This window comes from Kogia breviceps, chromosome 13 (genome assembly GCF_026419965.1).
Source record: "Kogia breviceps isolate mKogBre1 chromosome 13, mKogBre1 haplotype 1, whole genome shotgun sequence".
NCBI lineage: Eukaryota > Metazoa > Chordata > Mammalia > Artiodactyla > Physeteridae > Kogia > Kogia breviceps.
The window spans coordinates 32,422,766-32,444,316 of record NC_081322.1 but is presented as its reverse complement, the minus strand read 5'-3'; the positions used below and the strand labels follow the sequence as shown (position 1 = coordinate 32,444,316).

The 21,551-nt window shown below is 44.6% G+C and overlaps 1 protein-coding gene across 2 annotated transcripts in view; it reads left to right on the top strand.

Moving 5' to 3' along the window:
• Nucleotides 1-21,551, top strand: part of FAXC (failed axon connections homolog, metaxin like GST domain containing) — a 113,617-nt gene that overhangs the window by 77,150 nt on the left and 14,916 nt on the right. The window contains exon 6 of one of the 2 annotated variants that reach the window (XM_067011519.1): nucleotides 1,090-5,012. The exons of the other annotated variant lie outside the window; for it this stretch is intronic. Within the exon in view, the coding sequence (XP_066867620.1) occupies nucleotides 1,090-1,151 (62 nt within the window). The 3' untranslated portion in view covers nucleotides 1,152-5,012. Of the gene's footprint in view, nucleotides 1-1,089; nucleotides 5,013-21,551 lie in introns of those variants that run through there. 2 annotated transcript variants of the gene reach the window in all.

Here is a 21,551-nt window from a genome sequence, read left to right as displayed (position 1 = left end):
TGGTGTTCTCACCTCTTTCTTCACCTTGTTTCCTGGGGCTCCTCCACATGGTCCTCCAGTGCATCCAAGCTGGTCCATTGCCGTTGCCTAGACATACCTCATGTGCGTGCGCTGTGTCTGTGCTCATGCCGGCCCTCTCCTGAAATGCCTGCCCTTCTTCTCCACTGGCGCAAGTCGTATGCACCTCGCAAGGCCCAGCTTCATCAGTTCTGCAAGAAGAGGTCTCAGCTCATTGTAATCTCCCCTTCCTCTAGAAACACAGCTCCTATCATTTCCTTCCCTGAAGGCTGCATGGGAAAGGTATGCCCAGAAAGTGGGCCGTACACTAGAAAGTAATGGTTTTTAATCTTTTTGTCTCCATTGATAATCTGATTCAAGTCCTATGCCCTAGTCCAAGAAAAATACGTATATGCAGATATATGATATTTTACATGTAAGTTCAGGAGATTTAGAGACATCTTGACATTATCCGTGGATTCCTTAGGGGGTTCATGGACTGCAGGTGAAGAAGCCTTCTTCTAAAGAGTCTTTAAGTTAGTGTCTGTTCTTGCTTGCTTTTATCACAGCCAGACAGGAGACAAATTGGAATGGAACGTGCAAGCAAAAGTGATCTCTGTCATTATCCCCACGGAGAGTCTGCTGAGTGACAGGGGAGGAGGATAAGGCCTGTCACATTAGTTGAGAAAATATCTTTGTTTTGACAACTGTGGCATTTTGAAAGTGACAGGGTTTCGTTGTCATCGTCATTGACATCTCCCTTCTGACCACCCAAAAAGTTGATTTCGCAAAATCAGTTCAGGGCCAGGGGAGCTTCCCTTCAGCCCTGAAACCCACCACTTCTGCTGGCCGACCTGGGCTTAAGGTGGGAGAGAAGACGCTGGATTTTTCCTTACAGGAAAAAGTTCTACACAATCAGGTTTTTCTGCATTAATTAAGCAATTAAGTAATTCATAGAACAGTTGAGTGTATTTTCAATAAAAGGACGGTGCCTTTGGTTGATAGAGAACAACTCAGGTTCTTCCTCTTCTTTTCCTTCCTCTTCTCCTTTCTCCTGCCCCCTCGCCCCGCCTTCTTCCTTTTTGTTTTCAGGGCGAAGCTCCTTTCGTATGACCCAGGATCCTTTGTTCTCCTTTATATGTAGTGCTGTTTAAGATGAACACAGACTGATGAAGGTACATTCAATGACAAATACTTCCTGAGTCTAAATGCTGAACTCTGGCAACCGATTTCTAACAGGTCCGGGATTGGTGGCTTGACCTTCCTTCACTTGCTTCTGGTGGTCTGGATGCAACTTGCAAAGTTCAAAAGGACCCCTCGGTGGGTGGGACCCCTCATCTGGCCAGCAAAACCCTTGCTAGTGCCAGGAGTAAATGCAAATGGATGTGAGGCTTTCCTCACTTAAATTTCTTTCCAGAAATTTAGGTTTTTAGCCCCTGGCTTTAAAGAATATCTTAAAGATATTTAAAATTCTTTAGGCTTTAAGATAACTGGAGCCAGCAACACATTGGCCTTGCACCTTTGAGAAGGTTACAGAGAATATGAGATACAGCGTAAAAGGAAGCAACTCACTGTTTTGGGGCTCACAGCGTGACCTTCTCAACCATTCTGGCTCTTGCCAAAGTAGGGAACTTGCCCCCAGACCAAAGCTTCTCTGAAGCTTCTGCTGCTGGGGCTAGACCATTAGGATGGTCTCAGTGTTCAAGAGGATTATTGCCCCTAATTGTCGAATTTGTAGACAGTAAAGGGGACCATTGCAGTAATAAGATAACTTATGAATGTGGTCCAGCCAGCACCAACACTCTTGGTTATTTCCGTGGGGAAACAAGTTATCTAGAGCAAAAGATTGGTACAGTACGTTTGGTGTTCCGTACACAAATAATTTCAGCAATTAACTTGATGGCCTTCTTGAATATTTTTCAATTGCTGTTGTCCCTAATTACAGCTTTAAATATTTTGAAACAATTCACTAACTATAGAGCAATATATATTTATGATGATATTTTATTTTATGAAAAGAAGTATTACTGTGACCAATTCACCTCCTTCCCCCCACCCGCTGGCAAGCATCCTTCCCACACCCCAACTGCTTTTTTTTTTTCTGTTTTACTTTTAGCTCTAGAATAGAGTAACTTTTATTTATCAGAAAAATGTAAACCTTCTTTAGCATTAAAAAAAAAAAAAAAGTTACCTCATGGCTTTAAAAACAATAGGTTTTATCTCCTGAGTTGTCAAGTTAATCAGCAGTGGCTAAACAGATAGCAGAGGGAATGTGATATAATTGGAGGCTAGAAAAGAGTAATGCTTTGGGTATTTACTACCTCCCTCCCTTAAAAAAATACAACAATCTATGGACTTTTCTCTTTAATAGTTGTTCAGAATTGGAAGTGTTCTCTCATATTTGCTTCTAGCCCCCAACAAGAGATCACATTTGGCTTATTAAAACATCAACGATGTCCAAATGATTGTATTTTTACCTTTAACAAATTATATCTGAAATTTTTTGCAGCAATAAGAGTAAAGATAATGCTCAACTTTTGGAGGGATCTCTGCTTTAGTCGGGGCAACATGTTTGTGTTACTTCTGTCAAAATGATTTTACCTCAAGTGATCAGTCTCACAGGATCATGCTTATTGTAAACATGTATTTTTTCCCAGCGATCTGTATCCTGCTGAGTGTCTGACAGCTCCACCATTGATGAGGGTGACGGTTCCTCGATGGTGGTGATTGAAAAGATGAGGGTCCGAGTCCTTCATCTGGTGGTATTTGAATTTCACTGAGTGGGAGGAGAGAAGGAATGATGAAGAGATACTGGGGCTTCAAGCCACCACGAGGTGTGGCTGTGTTAGCGATGTGTCAGGCACACTGAAAGTTTTCTGGGTGGTGGTATCTTACTAAAACCATCCAAGGAACTACGGGTTTTGTTGCTGTTGTTTTTCCGGTACGCGGGCCTCTCACTGTTGTGGCCTCTCCCGTTGCGGAGCACAGGCTCCGGACGCGCAGGCGCAGCGGCCACGGCTCACGGGTCCAGCCGCTCCGCGGCACGTGGGATCTTCCCGGACCGGGACACGAACCCGCGTCCCCTGCATCAGCAGGCGGACTCGCAACCACGGCGCCACCAGGGAAGCCCTGGACTACGGGTTTAAATAAAAAACAAATGCAGTCTGTAGGGAAGGCTTGTTTGTGAATATCCTGTTGATCTTTGTACTGCTATAGTTTCCATTTTATGATAGAAAATGTACAGAATATATTTGTATATTCATTTTATAGAAGACGTTTAAATGTTTAGAGACCGCCCAAAGCATCCCTATGTAGGCAGTGGTCTCCAAACCTTTGCGCTCATTGACCTCATCTGAGCATGCCCCGCAGCTTATTTATTTATAAACACACACACACTGCTCTACTGATATGTTATATACATTAAAAACCATAGCAAACATAGACATTTACAAAGAGTAGTCTGTACTCAATAGAGATGAGAGTATGGGGCGAGGAAGGCTTAGGCGTAGCACCCAGAAGGTGGCAGTTGGTTAAAGAATGTGTAGGTAACGTTGGTGGGAAAATGGATGTAAAATAGGCATGGACGCATGATTTTAGGTCAAGGTTATTCATTTATTCGTTCAATCTTTTTTTTTTTTTGTTTGTTTTTTGGCCATGCCGTACAGTACGCGGGATATTAATTCCCTGACCAAGGATGGAACCTGTGGCTCCTGCAGTGGAAGCGTGGAGTCCTAACCACTGGACCTCCAGGGAATTCCCCATTCATCCATTCTTTTTTTTTTTTTTTTTCCGGTACGCGGGCCTCTCACTGTTGTGGCCTGTCTCGTTGCGGAGCACAGGCTCTGGATGCACAGGCTCAGCGGCCATGGCTCACGGGCCCAGCCGCTCCGCGGCATGTGGGATCTTCCCGGACCGGGGCACGAACCCGCGTCCCCCGCACCGGCAGGCGGACTCTCAACCACTGCGCCACCAGGGAAGCCCCATTCATTCTTAAAACAGGCATTTTTGGTTAGGAGAATTAAAAAGTGAATAATTAGATATGACCTTTACAAGAGCTCTTTTAAATTCTGTTTTTTGGGATCACTTGATCTAGAACGTCTTGTCAATTCCTGCAAGATTTCCCAGTACACTGATTTAAGCAAAACAAGAAAAGAAAGGAGGGGAAAAATCCCCATTAATGCAGATGCTGGCTCTAATGCCTGAGAATTTCTGAATCTGAAAAGCAAGTTTTGATAATTCCTGGTAATCATCATCTCACTGATTATGTCTTTTTTCTTTTCTTCTTTCTTTTAATAGATCTTTATTGGAGTATAATTGCTTTACAATGGTGTGTTAGTTTCTGCTTTATAACAAAGTGAATCAGCTATACATATACATATATCCCCATATCCCCTCCCTCTTGCGTCTCCCTCCCACCCTCCCTATCCCACCCCTCTAGGTGGTCACAAAGCACCGAGCTGATCTTCCTGTGCTACGCAGCTGCTTCCCACTAACTATCTATTTTACATTTGGTAGTGTATATAAGTCCATGCCACTCTCTCACTTCGTCCCAGCTTCCCCTCCTCCCACCCTGCGTCCTTTCTTCTACTTGTTCATTATCCTGTGTCTCCAAACGTGTGGAAGATGTACAGATTTATTTTCAGATATTTGAGATAGGAAGGACCAGTGTTGGTGTGATTCAGACCCACATTTCAGCTACTTGGGGGCTGATGGGTGGACACTGCCTGGAAAACATTTACCTGCACCATCTGTTTTGCAAACACAGTGAATAGCATCTTGCTGAACGAGGGCCTCGACGTGGAGGTGGCATTCCAGTGTTTATTTCTGGACCTATGAGTTACTTTAGCAGTTACTGTTAGTAGTTTATAAAGCCATATTTAAACTTGTACACTCGACTGTAGATAGATTTGAATTGTGCACTGTTGATTACTGTATATAAATGTGGAAATTCTGTATATTTGGTCTTAATGCTGTATGTATTTGATGTGTAAATGATAACTAATGGATATGAAATAGCTGGCTGTGAATGTCTTTATTCCAATTCACTTCTCTTTTGCAAATTTGAATGTTTAAACTTTACATCCATGGGGAAAATCTGAGATTTTTGCATCTAATATACTGTTAAGTGGTGGTCTCAGATGATTGGCAGAATATTTTAGTTGTAAGGCTCTTGTATAATTAGAGCAGAGGTAATGAATTTTTTAGACATTATGACTTTCTGATAGAATTTTAAATGAATGTTTTTTTTTAAGTAGAAAAACAGGTCTCTGGATTACGTTGTCTTTACTCTCCTGCCTTTGTTTCATGCCCAGTGTTCCCGTCGGAGCTCTGTAAGGACTGACGTCCACTGGCAGAGAGAAGAAAAGGAGGTAGAGAGACTGGAACACATGTGAACCTTTACTGTGGTGTCTGGGCCTGATGAGAGACCAATTTTCCTTCTATATAAATATGTCTCAATTAGTTTTCCCAACTGTTCAGTGAAGTAATTCTGCTTCCCATTTTGCAGATGAAGAAAGAGGCTTGGAGAGGTAAATTAGGACAACGTGGCTGAGATACTCAAGTTATATATATATTGGGATCAGAGACTCACAGCGAGGTTTTAGAAACACACATGTTATTACTGTTTCACACACGCATGGCTGGCAACCGCGAAGTATAGCTGGGCCCGCGGGCGTTTCAGGATGCGTAGAGACATTCGGGATGTTTGAAATCCGATCTACAAATTTGACCGACTATTATTCCAATGTTAGTTTCTTACCATTTAGAGCAAATTACATTAAAATCCCCAAATCCCAAACTCCCCCAAATATGGGGACATCTATTAAGTAACAAATGAGAGAACCCCCTAATCCCACACTCTATAGAGATAATAGTTTGGTTTTTATCCTTTTAGAACTCCTTTCTCTCTTGACCTATAAATCCTAACTATTCATCTCTGCTTGTTAATAACACAGACGCCGATTGGAAATGCTTTGGGGCAAATCTATTGTATATCTACTTCTAGAACATGTGTGGGGTCTTGCCCTCAAGCTTGGTGTCTGTACCTTTACGGAAGCTTTATTCTCCTCGCTTTCAGGAGGAAGAGGGTTGTTTGCCTTTCCAACGTGCAGTGCTCTCAGAAGTGTTAAGAGAAATACTTTGTGAAGGGTTGTACCGGATATTGCATGAAGCCGTTTTTCACATTTTTGTCCTTTCCTTTTAGGGCAGAGACAGCATGGTCGGCCTCCTGTTCTCTCAGGGGCTGCCTGTGTTCTTTGTAGATGGTGCCACTGTCAGCACCCATTAAACGCTGCCCAGCTGGGCTGGTACCCATTAGCAACAGACTTTTAAAATCTGCCAAGGTTAAAGTAGCTTGTCCTTCGGATGAAAGGGGACTTTGGAAAACAAAGAGGAAACAGGACCAGATTCCTTCCTCACGAGAATGACTGCGTTGCTGCCCCGTGTGCCTGAGAGGTACCTGGTCGGTTTCAGTGATGGTGTTCTTATTGTGAAGACATGGGGGTCCTCTCTGGGTGAGGGACCATCAGGATTGGAGTTTACCTCCCTGGGTGTTTGCCCTGGGCGAGCACACTGGGTAACTCGTGCTCCGCACGTATCCAGGAAAACCCCGATTAAAACAGCATCCCAGGGCTTCCCTGGTGGCGCAGTGGTTGAGGGCCCGCCTGCCGATGCAGGGGACACGGGTTCGCGCCCCGCTCCGGGAGGATCCCACGTGCCGCGGAGAGGCTGGGCCCGTGAGCCATGGCCGCTGGGCCTGCGCGTCCGGAGCCTGTGCTCCGCAACGGGAGAGGCCACGACAGTGAGAGGCCCGCGTACCGCAAAAATACAAAAAACAAAAACCAAACAAACAGCATCCCAGGCAGCCTTGAAAGGGAAGAGACTTGAGGAAAGGTCTGAGTGTGGGAGACAGCAGCCCCAGGCCTCTTCCCAACCCTACTGTGTCCTCGGGTTTATTGTGTGGAAGCCCGGCTGCTGCTTCCCCACCCTCACAAGGCTCCTCCAGCTTTAGCGGTGCATTCCAAGGAAAACAGCAGAAATTTTAAGGGCTGCTCAGGGGTGTCAATAGTCCCGATTCACCGGTGGTGCAAAAATGGGAAGGGGGTTAAGTGGGGAGGAAGGACTTGGGGCCAGACTGTTTGGAAAGTCATCCCTTTGGCGGTAAGGAGGGTTTCTGAGCAGGGGACTAACGAGAGGAAAGAATATTTAAATAAGAGTCACTGATGACAGCCCGGGTGCAGGACTAGTCAGAGAAGAGGCTGCAGCAGAGCAGCTGGACCTGATCTCAGTGGCTCAGAAAGGAGTTATGGGTGGGAAATGAGGACAGGGAGGGGAAATGTGGGTGTGTGGAGAGCAGCCAGCATGCCCAAGGACACACTGAGACCCCCAGGTGTGGGGAGCCCCTGGGGAAGAAGGTAAGGCCGCGAGATTGGGTTCGTGCTGCTGCTGCTGCTGCTGCTGCCAGATATGGGAAAGATGGAAGAGGCCGAACTGATTTGAGGGAAAAGCAGCGTTTGGTTTTAGCCACCTGGAGCTTGAGGAACCAGTAGGAGATGCAGCACTGGAACTTGTGAAGGGGTAAAAGTGAAAACACAGCCCCCGAAGGGATGGCTGAAGCAAACGGGCTGGAGAGAGAATCAAAATTATTGGCACCTTGCATTTGCATAATGTGTATCTTTGAGATACTGTTAGAGTCAGTAACACCCGGACCGCATCACTTACCATCTTCGTTTACAAAATGAGAATCTTAACAGGTTGATCTTTAGGAGAGCTTCTGGCTCAGATCTCCTTTTATCCTTCTGAGGCTGAAAACCACTTCTCTGCCAACACAGAGTCCACCTCCCGCTTTGCTGATTCTCAAGCGCTAAAGAGAGGAGTTTTTTGACCAAATCAAGTAGTAGTAGCTAATTAATTAATATTGATAATGTTAATATCAACTCTAACAATATAATTATAATGTAATGTTATGTATAATTATTATACTATATTAATATTAATAATAGCTAATTAATTAATTAGCACCATATTAATTACCGTGAACCAAGCGCTGTGTTCCTAGCAGCCTACTTCTATTTACTCATTTGCTCCTCACCACAGTCCTGTGAGGTTCTGTCATTCATCATTATCCTCCTCACCACACCTTCATCCTCGTCATCACCATCTCTAGTTTACAGGTGAGGAAACCAAGGCAGAGAGAGGTTAAGTAACTTTCTCTAGTCTCTGCCAAGTGATCGGCAGAGCTGTGGTTTAAATTCAGAGAGTCTGAGTCTGAGTCCAGCTTTAACCCAAGTGTCCATTGACAGATGAATGGATAAAGAAGATGTGGCACATATATGCAATGGAATATTACTCAGCCATAAAAAGAAGGGAAATTGAGTTATTTGTAGTGAGGTGGATGGACCTGGAGTCTGTCATACAGAGTGAAGTAAGTCAGAAAGAGAAAAACAAATACCGTATGGTAACACATATATATGGAATCTAAAAAAAAAAAAAAAAGCTTCTGAAGAACCTAGGGGCAGGACAGGAATAAAGATGCAGACCTACTAGAGAATGGACTTGAGGACACGGGGAGGGGGAAGGGTAAGCTGGGACGAAGTGAGAGAGTGACATGGACATATATACACTACCAAATGTAAAATAGCTAGCTAGTGGGAAGCAGCTGCATAGCACAGGGAGATCAGCTCGGTGCTTTGCGACCACCTAGAGGGGTGGGAGGGAGACGCAAAAGGGAGGGGATATGGGGATATATGTATACATATAGCTGATTCACTTTGTGATACAGCAGAAACTGACACAACAATGTAAAGCAATTACACTCCAATAAAGATGTTAAAAAATATATCCATACTACAAAAAAAAAAAAAAAAAAAAGAGCTCAGCTTTGGGGACTTCCTTGGTGGTCCAGTAGTTAAGATTTCACCTTCCAATACAGGGGATGCAGTTTCGATCCCTGGTCAGGGAGCAAGGATCCCACATGCCTTGCGGCAAAAAAACAAAACAAAACAGGAGCAATATTGTAACAAATTCAATAAAGACAAAAAAAGAAAGTGTAAAAAAAAAAAAAAAAAGAGTCCAGCTTTTATACTACCGTCTACCACTAGCTCTACAGCACTGAAGAGGAAAAGGAGGCAGAGGTATGGAAAATGGGCTAAAATGGACACAAGGGCCTCTGTGGTGGCAGCGACAAGGTTTTGCTCAAGAGACACCATGCCAGTTGCTTGCAGGCAGGGGGTGTGGGCAGATTGGGTGTCTGTGCCTATGTCTTAGCATCAGTGAAGTCAACCCCTTCTCCTTAAAAGCAGCCTCCCCAAGTCGCTGGGCAGCTTTTCTCTGTGAGCGGGAACTACTTAGACAGAGCCCCACTCCCAAACACCTGTGGTTGTAGCTTCCTTAAACATTTGTTTTACTTCTTTGTTGCTGTTGATGGGTATTTACTCCCCAGGCAGGGCTCTGTAGCTGGCTGTAGGATGTCTTATTTCAGGTGTTGGATAACTCTCAGGGTTTAAGGCCTGCAGCAGTTGGAGGCCCTCAGGGGAGAGGCACACTGCAGCTCTCCCCATAGCTCCGTGTGTGTAGTAAATGATCAGTAAACGTTGGTTACAGGAACGGACAGATTCTCAGGTAAAAGACAAATCAAACTGCAAAGAAATATCCAAAGTTTGAAGTTTGACAAGACAGACTGCAACGGCAGCCCGTAAATTACTCATAGAACAAACCGCAGGTGACTGAAATATGGGGTAGTAATTTCTGGAGGCTCAAGTGGCTTATGCAGTCCTCAGGATCCCTAGATGGAATTATAGCCCCATAATGCAAACAGCTCCCATTTCCTTGACACACAGATACCACGCATCTGAATCCCAAGGCCTGCCCATGCTTGGCACTGTCTTCTTCTCCACCCCTGCACTCTTATGTTGTCCAATAAAGTCTTTTGTTAGAGCCTCTGGTGTTAGGTACATTCACCTGCCCTTTGTCTTACATTGCTTCTATGTATTATAGGATATTTAACTTATTAACGAGACTGCATACATTAAAATTCTGTGTATAGCTTTATTTTGGGGTTTTGGAAGCTTATGCCTTTTAGCTCTCAGTTTTTGCATCCTATAGGAAGCAGAGCGAGGTTAGTGATGCATTCTTTGGATTTAGCTTGAACTCTGCACATAAAGAGAGAGGGAGGGGCTTCCCTGGTGGCGCAGTGGTTGAGAGTCCGCCTGCCGATGCAGGGGACACGGGTTCGTGCCCCGGGAGAAGTTCCTGGTAGGTAGGAGATGATAAGTCTTCTTCTTCTTCTACATTTTTCTCCTCCTGCTCTAACTCTTTCTTTACATTAGGAATTTGAATTCATAGTAATATGCCATTGTTCTTAGCCCTATTTCCTATACTGTCTTATGAATATGTAACTAGTACCTTAAAAGCAGACGTGTCAGGTACAATGAATTATAAATTATTATTTTTTAAATAACTGCCCCTGCAAAGCCACTCCATGGTGCTAGTATTTCCCCTAATGTTGGATGAAATTTTAGTCAAGTCTCATTGTTTCTCTGCTCACTATTAGACAATTGAAAGCTGGGGATCCCTCTAGTCCCTCAAAACAGTTGCAGTTCTGTTATTAATATGTACAGTCAAGGGCAATAATACAAATTCTGGATTGCGTTTAACACGGAAGCTGCTCCTCTGCTTAGCCTGAGTCTCCATCAGAAGAGGGGCATGTTCCTTTTTTTAAAAAAATAGTTGCTATTTCACACAGGGTCATCTGGGAAAGTCTTTTTATTTTATTTTACTAATTAATTTATTTATTTTTGGCTGCATTGGGTCTTCGTTGCTGCACGTGGGCTTTCTCTAGTTGCGGCGAGCGGGGGCTACCCTTCGTTGCGGTGCACGGACTCTAGGCACGGTGGCTTTGCGGGCTCAGTATTTGTGGCTCGCGGGCTCTAGAGCACAGGCTCACTAGTTGTGGCGCACGGGCTTAGTTGCTCTGCGGCCTGTGGGATCTTCCCAGACCAGGGCTCGAACTCGTGTCCCCCGCCTCGGCCGGCGGATTCCTAACCACTGCGCCACCAGGGAAGTCCGGGCATGGTTCTTTTATTTTCTTTATTCTATCAACTTCTCCCTCTCTCCTCCTTTTCCCACCCCCTACATGCATTGGCCAGCTGCAGCTTCTGACCCTTCTAGGGATAGACCAGAGAAAGGCAGAGGAGTTTAGAGAGTTTAGAGGTCTAACTCAGCTGCCACCAAAATGGTTGTAGATATTTGCAGGTGTTTAAAGATGGCTCTCTTGTGGGCACTTTCACGGGCCCTTTGGAGACCTCCCTAGTATCAGGAAATCTTTCACCTGGATGTTCCCATGATACAGGCAAATGCCTCTCCTCTGGTTCAGCCCTTATGACTCTGCCGTGGGCCCACGGCTGGGGTTGGAATTCTAGCACTCTTCCAGAAGGCCTCGTAAGAAAAGTCTCTTTTAGATGGTGCCATCATCTCTGTTTCTCTCTGTGCTAAGATGTAGACCTCTCCACCAAAACGTTGAGCTCCCCACCAAGCCCCACTCACAAAGCCCGAGGCAACTGGAAACTTCCCCTACCCCCTTTGCTCACCTCTGCGTATGTGTCTAAGACCCCACTGCAGAGTGGGATTAGTTGGTGCCTACTGTGTTGGGGCCTCAGTGGAAGGTGAGGGTGCAGTCCTGTAAAATGTAGCATATACGTGTGAATGAGAACCAGATAATTATTTTTAGGTGAGTTTAATGGTCATGAGTCTGCAAATGTCCTCCACTGACGTCCTCACCTAAATGGGCGGCATTCTGGCATCTCTTCTCAGGCTGGTTATGGGCGGCTCTTATCACAAGGACTCAGGGAAGTTATAATGATTTGTGTTTTTATTATGCCTGTGTATAAGATTAGGGTTAATCTAAGACTTGTCAAAAATAGTAGAAATCCATGCTTTTAAAGTCTGGGTATTATGTGCCGTCGTGCCCCTGGGGACAGCAGGTACAACCAGGAACAAAAACCCACCTTAAGTGCTGAATTTATTAAAAAAAAAAACAAAAAGTTAAAACTTTTTGACATCTTAAAATTATAAATGATGAATTATAATAATAAGATGAGTGGAAAAGATTCTAAGTATAGATGAGTTCCTAGTAAGTGAAGCCAGCATGGGCAAGAGGGGAAGATGTGGACTCGAGCTTCTTCTGGATGAATGGGTAGGATTCAGGCAAAAAACAGTGGAATGGGTGTTCCATTGGACTGGGGGTCTTCCAGAGTAGCACTCTATTTTATGACCTTTTCATTTTCACATCTAGCACAGAGATGGGCACAAAATGTGTGACCATATATGTTTGTTCATAATGAACGGTGCGTATGTTGGAAATAGAGAGCTGCAGGTTGACAGTGGAAAGGTCTTGTTGTAAGTAAGTGGCAAATGAGTCTGTAGTAGATCTATGCAAGGCCATAGAGCGTGGCGGGTACCGAGAGGAGGACTTTGGACTTTGTGTGGGTTTCCGTGAGGACTTTCCGGTGGAAGATTCGTAAGATGATAAAGGAGGATTAATCCAGCAGTAGTGTGCATTAGAAGGGAAGAGCAGGACATCCTGTATATTTGTTCCTTCCTTTCTGTTCACATTGTTGCTCTCAACTTGAGTCCTTCTTGCTTCTTGTCAGAACTTCTTGCTTAGATACCTTTGGTGGCCCTTCCCCTTCTACAGAGTACTCTCATCTCTTTAGCCTGCTTGTCAAGGGCTTCCTGTACAGAGTTCCCCCACTATCAGAAAGTATGAAAACTTACATGAGCTGAAATGTTATAAAACAAAGAAGCAATTACCTTAGAACTCATCTTGCCAATGGATGCAAAAAATGAAATGAGATAAAGCCCAGATGCTCACAGACACAGTTCAAAGTTATGGCAGCTTGATGCTGTGATGTCAAGTGTAGTTCCCAGGGAGCAACTTGGGGGAACCACTCCCCCTGCCTCTGTAACAGCTCACTGCAAATCAATCACTGGATGCTATTTTCTCTTTTGTCCTTTTTTTTTTTTTTTTTTTGTAAAAGTGAAAATCCTTTTTGAATTTCTTTTGGTTAGTGGAGATAGGCAGGTCTTTCTTAAAAGTGAAGTCACACAAAGCAAACTTTCAGAAAAGGGAGGATTCCTATATTTTGGTCCTAATGATTTCATTTTCCTACTCTTCAATGTGAGCGCCGTCTTTTCCCCAGAGAGCTGATTTGCTCAAAATTGTGTCAAACCCTTGGCCACTTTCATGCCTTGGCTCGTGGGATTTCCATCCTGTCTGCTTATCTGTGCCCTGAAATCCATGGATTACGGCCATATCAAGCTCATCCTTCTCAGCAAGCCTTCCTGCTCTGAGAAATGGCCCTTTCTTCTTAATTTCTGAAGCAAGCCTTGTTCATCTGTTCACTGATCACCTAGCATATGCTTACATGCTCTCCTAGTCACCTCTTGCTGTATACCATGTCCCACTTTCTAGATTATAAACTTCCAGAAATGACACCTGAGTTCTTGTGTTTTGTCAAATTTCCTCTGCGGCTTCGTGTTGTCCAAAATGGGGACAGTGGAAATAGAGGGGAAGAGATAGAAGCATGAATGATTTCAAAGGAAGAATTCACAGAATTTTGTGATTACTGCCTTTTTTTTTTTTTTTTTTTTTTTTTTTTTGCGGTACGCGGGCCTCTCACTGTTGTGGCCTCTCCCGCTGCGGAGCACAGGCTCCGGACGCGCAGGCTCAGCGGCCATGGCTCACGGGCTTAGTTGCTCCGCGGCACGTGGGATCTTCCCGGACCGGGGCACGAAGCCGCGTCTCCTGCATCGGCAGGCGGACTCCCAACCACTGCGCCACCAGGGAAGCCCACTGCCTTATTTAAATCCTTCTTGGGGACTTATTTTTATTTGTATGCTGTTCAAACTCTTGAGATAATAGGTTCCATATACATCCACACTCCTGTGTAAAGAAATTCTTCTTTATTTGTCCTAAACTGCCCTTTATACTGATGATCCTATTTAAAGCATAAGGTCTATATGCCGTTTAAAGGTTAGGGCACTGTTTAGCCAGACGCCCAAATATTTATATACTGAGACCTACAGGAGTGTTGTCTGATTAATACCTGTCTTCTTGGGAAAGCTGTGAATAATGTCAACATGGACTACATTATTCCTGCTAAAAATTCATCCATTTAGTTTAACTTGCATGTAACTGACACCTGAAAGTCAGGAGCTGTTTGCTGAGCGCATTTGCAATACTGTTGTAGCTCATTCATAACAAATGGTGATGAAGTACCTTCAGCATATGAAATGGGAGCCTCAGCATAAATTGGAAATTTAGGGGCTCCTGGAAACCTTTAATATGTAATGAATGTAAAGGGAAAATGCAGTGGGTCTCAAAGAAATCCTTGTTTTGGGAAAAAAGGACGCCTTTAGTAATAAAATTGAATTGGGTATTAAGACGATGGTATTAACCACATGCTTTATGTTAATGCCAGTGGAAATTTATCAAGATAGCTGAACAATAAAGAAGGTGGAGATGGGGGTATTAAACAGAGCTAGGAAGGGCTAGGGAAGGCAGAACCTCTCCGTCTTTTCATCTTTCTCTTTCCTCTTTTTTTGATTTCTTCTTTTCTCTCCTGTTACATGGTTCTGTTTACGCTTTTTCTTCCCTCTTGAAAGCTTTTACTTCCCTTGGTCTTTCATCAGCTTCTCCTCTTTCCTCTAGCTGCAGATTCCGTTCTCCCCTCCCACTTCTTTCCTACTCCCTGTGAAGCGACCCTCCCTCCACTTCAGATGATCTGTTCCCCCTCTGTTGTAAATTATGGAGGTTTGCAATGAGAGGGACCTTGACACCATGTAGTTCAGTTTTCTCTTCTTACAGATGAGCCTGAAAAGCCCAAGAGAAATTAACTTGCTTGCTCAAGTCATCTAGATAGTGAGCGACAGGCTCTACACAAGAGGTACCACGTCTTAGTACTGAAAGGGACTGGAATGTCATCTATGCCATTCTTCCATCCGATGCAGACGCACTTTCTAAACTGTGTGGAAATATTTAGCTTGTTTGTGAATATTTCCAGCAGGACTGAGAGCCCATCCCTAGGTAGATTGACCCTTGACTTGTCTATAAGAATCTGGTGGCTTGACTGAGGTAATAGGCCTTGGAGTTATCCAGCTTGGTATGAGTGAGGGGAGAATAAGGAGAGGTTTAGATTTAGTTTCCAGAAGCTACATAATGGAGAGTGGGGTGTTCTGATCTCCCAATTTCATCACCCTGTGTTTCCACCATTCTCCCATTGGCTGCCTGCTTAGATGTAGGCCCTGGAAGAACTCAGAGAGTTCTTAGGAATAATCAGACCCAAAGCTTCATTTGATAAATGAGACAACAGAGGGGTTTTAACCTCTCACACAGCTAGTTAGGGCAGAGCCAAGGATTTGACTCCAGGTTTCCTATTTCCCAGTTCAATTCTTTTCCTCCAGATCACGCTGACTCTGAAGCTAGAGGAGGTGTTTTTTTTTTGTTTTTTTTTTTTTTAAGAACTGTATTTCAAACTAGGGTGAGATCAAAGCTCACATTTATTTTAAAAAATAATTATTTCATAAAATTTCCAAAGATACAATTACTGTTATTAAATAAGAAAATATTTTATAATAAAATATATTATGTATTAGTAAAATATATTATTAAGAATAATTAATGTTACAAATATTTTATAAAAACTAAACAGCTATGGAATGACTCACAAGAGGCCAATTAACCATCTAGTTGTGGGGTGGGGTAAAGTAGATCATGGAAAGCTGCAGGGAGGAGGTGACATTTACCCTGGGTTTTGAAGGATGAGTAGTAATTCACCAGGTAGTGGGGGTGGGAAGGACAGGGGAGACATCCCAGGGAGATCAGCATAAGTGATGAGTTAGGGGGCCATGTAGTGGGATGTTTGGAGGAATGGCCAGAGAGGAGAGTAAGAAGGTGGTGGGACCAGGCTGTAAAGGGCCTTGTTTGCCTTGCCAAAAATGTTCAGCAATATCTTACAGAAAAGTTCTGTTCAAGAGCCCCTTCTGATGGACAGGGCCATGTCAGGGGGTGTGTTTTGGGGTGCCTGTGAGCTTAGTATGACTTTAGACAGTCTGTCTGCTGGTGGGTGGGGCTGTGTTTCTGTCTTGCTCATTGTTTGGCCTGAGGCATCCAGCACTGGAGCTTGCAGGCAGTTGGGTGGAGCTGGGTCTTGGTGCCTAGATGGGGACCTTGCAGAGCTCAAGCCGATTAATATTCCCTGGGGCCGGGAATTCTCTGGCCGGCCAGCATCCTGGAATTGGGGTTCCAACCCCAGGGCCCCAGGCCCAACACCCCGCTGGGGGACCAAGACCCTGCAAGCCAAAAAAACAAAAAAGGGAAAAGAAAACACACAGTCAAACAAAACCCAAGGCAAGTAATAAAAACAAAAACTAACAAGCAAATAAACAAATAAGAAGGCCCCTTCTGTGATCTTGGAAATGTTTGTCATTTGTATTGTCCAATTTTGTAGTCACACGTGGCTGCTGAGCACTTGAAATGTGGTTGGTACAATGGAGGGGCTTTAATTTTAATGAATTAAAATGTAAATGTAAATAGACACACGTGGCCAGTGGCTACCATATTGGACAGTGCAGCTCTACAATATGTGGGACCATAAGAGATGCTAGGTAGCTGAGATGTATGTTTAGGGATTCCTCCATTTGAGGAAGCATGAGTATGGAGCTGAATTTGTGCAATGCTAGAACAGTCAATCAAGTAGGAAAAAAATAAATCCATTGATCAATTTCTGCACAGAATTCTCCTCAGAATGAAAACAACAGTGATCTTGGGATGGAGGATGCTCATAAAACAGGCATGAATTCTCATGGGATCAGAATGAATGCTGCTTTAAAACCACAACTCCAGCAATGGTATCAGTAGCCTTTGTATTTTGATATACCAATAAGGAGATAATAGCAAATAAAACACTTTGATTAAGGTTCCCCTCTTTCCTTAGATCATTAGACTATGCGGCTGCATTTCTATAAGATTTCTGAAATTTCATGTATACATTAAGAATATAATAATTTAAAAAAATTCATTCCGGTTCATTTATCCGTCACTAGTTAAGTTGCAAGCACGGAGTCGGCAGACAAGGGAATCTTCAATGTTTCATTAGCACAGGTAGTCTCCAGAGAGACAGCAACTTCAACACACATTCTGGATATATTCTAAGCTAGGGAGTATAGCTTTCAACAATCCTAAAAACAGAAACAAGTTTTTGAGCTCCTGATGGCCTGAGGTCTTATTTGGCCAGTGGGGATAGGACTGGGGCTGCAGTGGGTGTGTAGCACCTGCTCCCCGCCCAGGCTGCCTTCAGTGTGGATTCACCTCCCCTCCAGCTCCCTGGAGCCTGGTTTGGTTTCATAGTTGATCTAGTCCAGGATTTCATAATGGGCCTAAGCCCCTGACTTTAGTTCCCCACCCCCCCCATTACCCTTGGCTGGACCAAGGTTGGGCCAAGAGCCCAAATCCAGATTGTAGCACAGGAAAATTATAAACACTGTTAAGTCAGACATTTTATTGTTTCTCCTCCTTCACCTTTTCCTCCAAGGCTAAAGGGATACCCAGACTCCCTTTGAGTGCACTGAACCTTGGCTAGAACTAGACCGATTTCCAGACACACATGGGATGGTCTGGAGCAAGCAAAAGTACAGTTTTTCCAGGTGCTTTGCAGAGGCGAGCAGAGCTTTTGGACACCAAGTCTATGTCCCTCCTTTTTGCCTGTGTCTCATCTTGGAAACTGGAGGGACAGGATACCAAGTCACCCACAAGAGGGCAGCAAATGATTTCCATTCTAGTTTTGTTTCCCTTCCACAGAGCTTCTCTTTAGTCAAGAAATAAAAATTTAATGCTGTTGGGAGGACCTGGGGCTCATTTCCCTTCGCAGCTTTGGCACATTTTCCCGGGTATCCTTGTTAGTACAGCTTATTGCTGGAGTGTGGCAAGCCCTGGCTGGAGGTCCCCCGGCCCAGGCACACAGGATGGGAGGCCTGTGGGGACGGGACCTTGTCTCCACTCAGCTTTCGAGGTCAGGGTTTATCCCTGAGGAGAGGAACATCGCAGCCCTGCATTTATAGAGTATTTCTACATTACCTCGTTTCAACTTCCCTTGTTCTGAAAGATCCCTCAGATTGTGATAATTTGTGGACCAAGTTATCAGATGCTGCTCAGTTGCCAATTTACCTACACAGGAGACTGAACTCGGAGGGGGTGTCTGGAGGGCAGAGGTCTTTGCCTTGGCGGTCATTGTCAGGAATCCGCCCAGCTGGTGATGAGGTGTGATAATTCCTGTGTTCCCACCACGTGAGGCGCAGACAGGCCTAGGCTGAACTGTGAGAGTGGCCGTAACCTGGCATCGTTTGATTACCTCCTTCTCTATGCCCCTCTCTTGTGGGAGGGCTTTCCTCTCGTCTCCACGTTCAGACCGAGGCATATTTATTAAGCACCTCCACTGGCAAGTCACTGGGTCGATGCTGAAATGGCCATCCAGTGACACTAATAATAACTTAATTATGAAGTGTGTATGCTTAGCTCATTTCATGACTGCCCTAAACAACTCTAGCAGGTAGGTTTCGTTCCCAGTTTGCAGATGAAGAAATTGAGGCTGGGGGAAGTGAAGCAGTTTGTCACTTAGCTGGTCAAGGGGAGGAACAGGAATTGGAACCCAGGCTTGGCCAACTCCAGGACCCTAACTGCACTGCTATATTGGTTTTCTTCCTAGAAAGGCCTTTAGTCTCAAAGACCTTGTAATTTACTGCAATGGGTTTTTAAACTTGGGTCTACATCAGAATCACTTAGGGAGCTTTTAAAAATCCCAATGCCAGGGTCTTATCCCAGGCCAGTTAAAGCAGAGAGTGTGTGTGTGTGTGTGTGTGTGTGTGTGTGTGTGTGTGTGTGTGTGTCTTGGGTGGGTGGGGGGTGTACTAGGCATCAGCCTTTAGAAAATCTCCCCCAAGTGTCTCCCTGTGCAACCAGATTTGAGGAGCCCTAAACGGAGGGGGAGGGATGGGTGATATAAAGTCCAGACACCAACATAACGAGCAGAATATATTTGTTTTCGCTGGGATTGCCTGTCCGTGTTCCTGCAAAGATGGGTACCTGTGTCCAAAAGGAACTCCCAGTAAATAACAGTTATAATAACTAATATTGGTTTGAGTGCTTGCCCCTTGTGAGGCAGTTTTTAGATTGTCACCTATATTAACTCTTTTAATCCTCACACAGACCTAATGCAGGAAGTCCTACATTTTCATCGATTCTAAGAGGCCAGGGTTCCAAGATGCATCATCATCATATGTACACTAAGAAATAAAGAAAAAAACCTACCAATTCATTGTAAGTCACCATAAATGATGATTTTTTTTTTCAGAGATGTTAAAATATGGGAAAACATGCATCTCAAAATTAATGGAATAAAAAGAAACAAAATTGAGTTATTTGTAGTGAGGTGGATGGACCTAGAGTCTGTCATACAGAGTGAAGTAAGTCAGAAAGAGAAAAACAGATACTGTATGCTCACACATATATATGGAATCTAAAAAAAAAAAAAAAAAAAAAAAAGGTCATGAAGAACCTAGGGGCAAGCCGGGAATAAAGACTCAGACCTACTAGAGAACTTGAGGATATGGGGAGAGGGAAGGGTAAGCTGGGAAAAAGGGAGAGAGTGGCAGGGACATATATACACTACCAAATGTAAAACAGCTAGTGGGAAGCAGCCGCAGAGCACAGGGAGATCAGCTCGGTGCTTTGCGACCACCTAGAGGGGTGGGATAGGGAGGGTGGGAGGGAGACGAAAGAGGGAGGGGATATGGGGATATATGTATATGTATAACTGATTCACTTTGTTATACAGCAGAAACTAACACACCATTGTAAAGCAATTATACTCCAGTAAATATGTAAAAAAAAAAATTAATGGAATGTGATTGTATTTCCACTTACATATGAGGAAACAGAGGCGCAGAAAACTTCAGTAAGGTGTCCAAGGTTGCTCGGCTAGAAAGCATTGTAAGCATTTACCATGTCATTAGTATTCTTCCTAGACATATATATATATATATTTTTTGGTCACACTGTGGGGCACGCGGGATCCTAGTTCCCCGACCAGGGATGGAACCCGTGGCCCCCTGCAGTGGAAGCATGGAGTCCTAACCACTGGACTGCCAGGGAATTCCCTTCCTAGACACAATTTTTAATGGCAACAGTAAGTTTCATATAAATAAACCCTAATTACTTTAATTACTCCCCTAATTGTAGTTGACTGTATCTCAGTGTAGGTTTTTATATGTGTCTTTTCCCAGGGCATTGCCAACCATGCATTGGGTGCTGACTGTTTTACAGCTGATAGTTCAGTTAAGTCTTCCCCACTGGCGTGAGATAGATGCTGGGACAGTGCAGGCCTCCCGTAGAGCTTTCTCTTTTTCACCCGACTGGGTTGCTGATTGGCGACGCATTGGCTGGTCTCATTAGGCAGCATCTCAAGTCCTCTAGCTTCTGATTGGTCCTCCCCTCTGGACTGAGCCAGTGAGTCGCTCTTTGAGACTGACTGATAATGATTATACGGTAAATCAGGTCTTGGGCGCATTGCTTTTCCTGCAGTCTTGGGAAGTGAGTGGATGATCGCCACCTGAGGGTTGAGCAACACTTGACGATCAGGAAAAAGTGTCTGGGGCTTTCTGATTCCGGCAGATCCAACCCTCTTTACTGCAAACCCCTGTAGACATTCCTCCTGTGTGATCCGTGATGAGATGTTGGCACTTCTACGAGAAAGCCTGACCCGTCTTTTGTAGAGTCTATCCTTTCCTCCAGCAGTGTGCTGCGGTTTGGAGTTCAGGCACTGATGAAAGCGACATAGTTCGTAGCTTTTGGGAGAAGGTGGCAGGTTCCCTCAGCTGGCTGAGGGTTTGGTTGGCGACACCTGAAAGCAGATGTCTCACTCTGAAGAAAATCAGCTGGATGCCCACCTCCCTGTCCTTTCTCAATCGCCCTCTTGTAGCCAAGTGTTACAGTGTTTGTTCCCCACGCACTGGGAGGCAGGTGATGTAGCAACTGACCGCTGGTCGGTCATCTGGAAGTGTTGGTTATTTTCTTTCACCCGAGGTAGATTTCTGGTAGGTAGGGCTAGCTTCTTGAGATCCCAAGACTATTTCTGATTTACCAGAACTGTGTGGTATCAGTTATTTATTATTGTGTAACAAACTCCCCCCAAACTTAGGGGCTTAAAACAACCACCGTATTATTATTTCTCATTTGGTTCTGTAGGTTGGCCGGGCTCTGGGCTCAGCGGAGCAGCTCTGCTTGTGTCACTTGGAGTCTCTTTCAAGGAAGCGCAGTCCGATGGTGCATAGACCTCAAGTCGTGGGGGGGGGGGGGCTACCCTAGCTACCCTGAGTGGGAGGGCTGAGCCTCCGTCCCTCTCCACGGTCTCAGGACCTCTTCTGTCCATGGGGGTCTCTCCATCAGGAGACTCAGATTACCTGCCTGGTGACTCAGGGATCTCCAAAGAGCAAAGGTGGAAGTT